The sequence below is a fragment of the Triticum urartu genome, chromosome 3, assembly GCF_003073215.2.
Source record: "Triticum urartu cultivar G1812 chromosome 3, Tu2.1, whole genome shotgun sequence".
NCBI lineage: Eukaryota > Viridiplantae > Streptophyta > Magnoliopsida > Poales > Poaceae > Triticum > Triticum urartu.
This window is the reverse complement of record NC_053024.1, coordinates 416,444,373-416,446,939: the sequence shown is the minus strand read 5'-3', so window position 1 is coordinate 416,446,939 and position 2,567 is coordinate 416,444,373. Positions and strand designations below refer to the sequence as shown.

The window sequence follows — 2,567 nt, the reverse complement described above, 5'->3', positions numbered from 1 at the left end:
ATCATTTAGGTGGTTTTTTCGACGTCGAGGCACCCTAGACTCATTTAGGTGGTTTTTCGACGTCGAGGCACCCTAGACTCATTTAGGTGGGTTTTTTCGACGTCGAGGCACCCTAGAATCATTTAGGTGGTTTTTTCTACGTCGTGGCACCCTAGACTCATTTAGGTGGTTTTTTCGACGTCGAGGCACCCTAGAATCATTTAGGTGGTTTTTTCGACGTCGAGGCACCCTAGACTCATTTAGGTGGTTTTTCGACGTCGAGGCACCCTAGACTCATTTAGGTGGTTTTTTCGACGTCGAGGCACCCTAGAATCATTTAGGTGGTTCTTTCGACGTCGTGGCACCCTAGACTCATTTAGGTGGTTTTTTCGATGTCGAGGCACCCTAGAATCATTTTGGTGGTTTTTTTGACGTCGAGGCACCCTAGAATCAATTTCAACAACCATCAACCATCAAGTTCAACAAGCATCAACATCATGCATTCAAGTTCAACAACCATCAAAAGGCATCAACTATTACTCATTTAGGTGCAACTACCATCAACATCCAGCATGAAGTTCAACAACCATCAAAAGGCAACAAGTTCAACATATGGTTCAAAGCAGCCAACAAAGGCATCTAGTTCAACATCTGGTTCAAACCTGCCAACAAAGGCATCTAGTTCAACAGCCAACAAAGGCATCTACTTGAATAGCCAACAAAGGCATCTAGTTTAACAGCCAACAAAGGCATCAAATTCAACAACCAACATGGGCATCAAATTCAAGCAGCCAACAAAGGCAACATCTAGTTACCAGAAGCATAAAGGTACCCTTTCATCTTGTAGGAAACTGTCCTCTTCCTTCCAGTCTATCTTGGAGCATGAAATGTTCCCCTATGGCCTGCAGCAGATGTAGAAGATGCACCAGCTGGGGTAGTTTTCTTCCTGGGAGACCTCCTTGGAGGAGGAGTAGGTGCTGGGGTAGCATTCTTCCTGGGAGACCTCCTGGGAGGAGCAGTAGGTGCACTAGCAGTAGGTGCAGCTTTCTTCCTGGGAGGAGCACTAGGTGTAGTTGCAGCAGGTGCAGCTTTCTTCCTGGGAGGAGCAGTCCCAACATCTGCTGTACATGGAGATGGCCTCTTCCTTGTTGGTGCAGCAGCTGTAGATGAAGCAGAAGCATGTGACCTGTTTGGCTGCATTTAAAAAACAGAAACAATCATGAACTATGAATTACAATTGAGACATAGCTACAAAAACAGAAACAAATATGCTTAGCTAACCTGATGCTGGTTTTGTCTCATAGCAAGAGCTGGTATCAAGGGCTTGGAGCACACAGTGTATCTGTGCCCTACAAGTTTGCAGTTGCTACAAGTAATGGATGCCATCCTAGATGTATCTCTTGGTGCTGGCTTCTCAAATTGGTTTTTCCTCCTCTTTGTTTGTTGCTTCTCAACTTTGTCTCTGAAAACTGGAGGCTCTATGTCCTGAGTTCTTGTCCTTGGCCACAGATTTGGACCAGGGACAGGAAATATGATATGGCCATATGCTTTTTGGTACATTTCCTTCTTAAAGAAATCATCAACAAAGTCTTCAGGTTGCAACTTAGCTTTCACAATTGCAGAGACTGCATGGTTGCAAGGCTTAGCAGTCATATCCCACTTCCTACATCCACATGTTCTGTGTAGCAAGTTCACTGAGTAGGTGTTATCTCCACTACTAACTTGGTAAATGTTAGGACCAGCCATCAAAGATTGGCACCACCTTGAGTTGTACTTTGCCTCCTCTAACATCTCTGCATATGTTGGGAAAATCTCCCAATTTGCTGTCTTTGTCTTAGTTCTATTGGTGTTAAATTTGACCATCAATTTAGTCCTAATTCCTTCCAGCATGGTCTTTATTGGCTTCCCTCTAACATCTAGGATCATTTTGTTAAACACCTCACCGATGTTGTTCACAACTAGGTCAGTCTTGCAGGTAAAATCCATTGCATGTCTAGCCCATGTATGAACTGGTACTTTATTAAGCCATGCCCAAGCTGCCTTACACTCTCTTTTCAAATCATTCATTGCAGCTAGGTGTTCATTCTTATTATAAGAGTAACTAGCTGCATCCATGTGTTTTTTTAATTCATCACCTCTAAAACCAGCAGTTTGGAAATTCTGATAAATGTGTCTAAGGCAGAATCTTTGTGGACAATTGGGGAAAACATGGTTTATTGCATTTAAAAGGCCCTGTTGACACAATATGAACTAGAGCTAAATATTGGTCCATTTGAATTGTTCACAAAGCAATGTGCATATGAAAAATTAATAGTACAATAGAAATATGAGGAGAGAAGTTTACCTTCTGCCTATCAGAAATGATAGTATAATACCCAAACTTTCCACTTTCTCCACCAAGTGCATCTTTCAGTTGTGTTAAGAACCAGGTCCAGCTGTCCGTGTCCTCTTTGTCAACAACTCCAAATGCTATAGGGTATATGTTGTTGTTTTCATCCCTTCCTCTTGCAGCAAGGATCTGCTGACCTGTTGACAGCTTGATAAAACAACCATCTACCCCTGCAAAGTGACAAATGTGAGAAGACAGT

At 42.8% G+C, this 2,567-nt stretch overlaps 1 protein-coding gene across 1 annotated transcript; it reads right to left on the bottom strand.

Moving 5' to 3' along the window:
• Positions 1 to 613: 613 nt before the first annotated feature.
• LOC125546846 (proteoglycan 4-like) lies at positions 614 to 1,965 on the bottom strand. Its single transcript, XM_048710960.1, has 2 exons — positions 1,261 to 1,965; positions 614 to 1,173 (listed from the first exon to the last, which is right to left on the bottom strand). Exons 1-2 carry the CDS (start codon positions 1,963 to 1,965, stop codon positions 850 to 852), a joined length of 1,029 nt encoding a protein of 342 aa, XP_048566917.1. The 3' UTR covers positions 614 to 849.
• Between the last annotated feature and the right edge of the window lie 602 nt (positions 1,966 to 2,567).

Excerpts from the sequence above, each read along its gene's own strand:
- LOC125546846 (XM_048710960.1), bottom strand. The coding sequence starts at position 1,965 with ATGGATTTTACCTGCAAGACTGACCTAGTTGTGAACAACATCGGTGAG. Across the intron at positions 1,174-1,260 it reads TGAGACAAAACCAGCATCAG|CCAAACAGGTCACATGCTTC; the intron begins GTTAGCTAAGCA and ends TTTTAAATGCAG.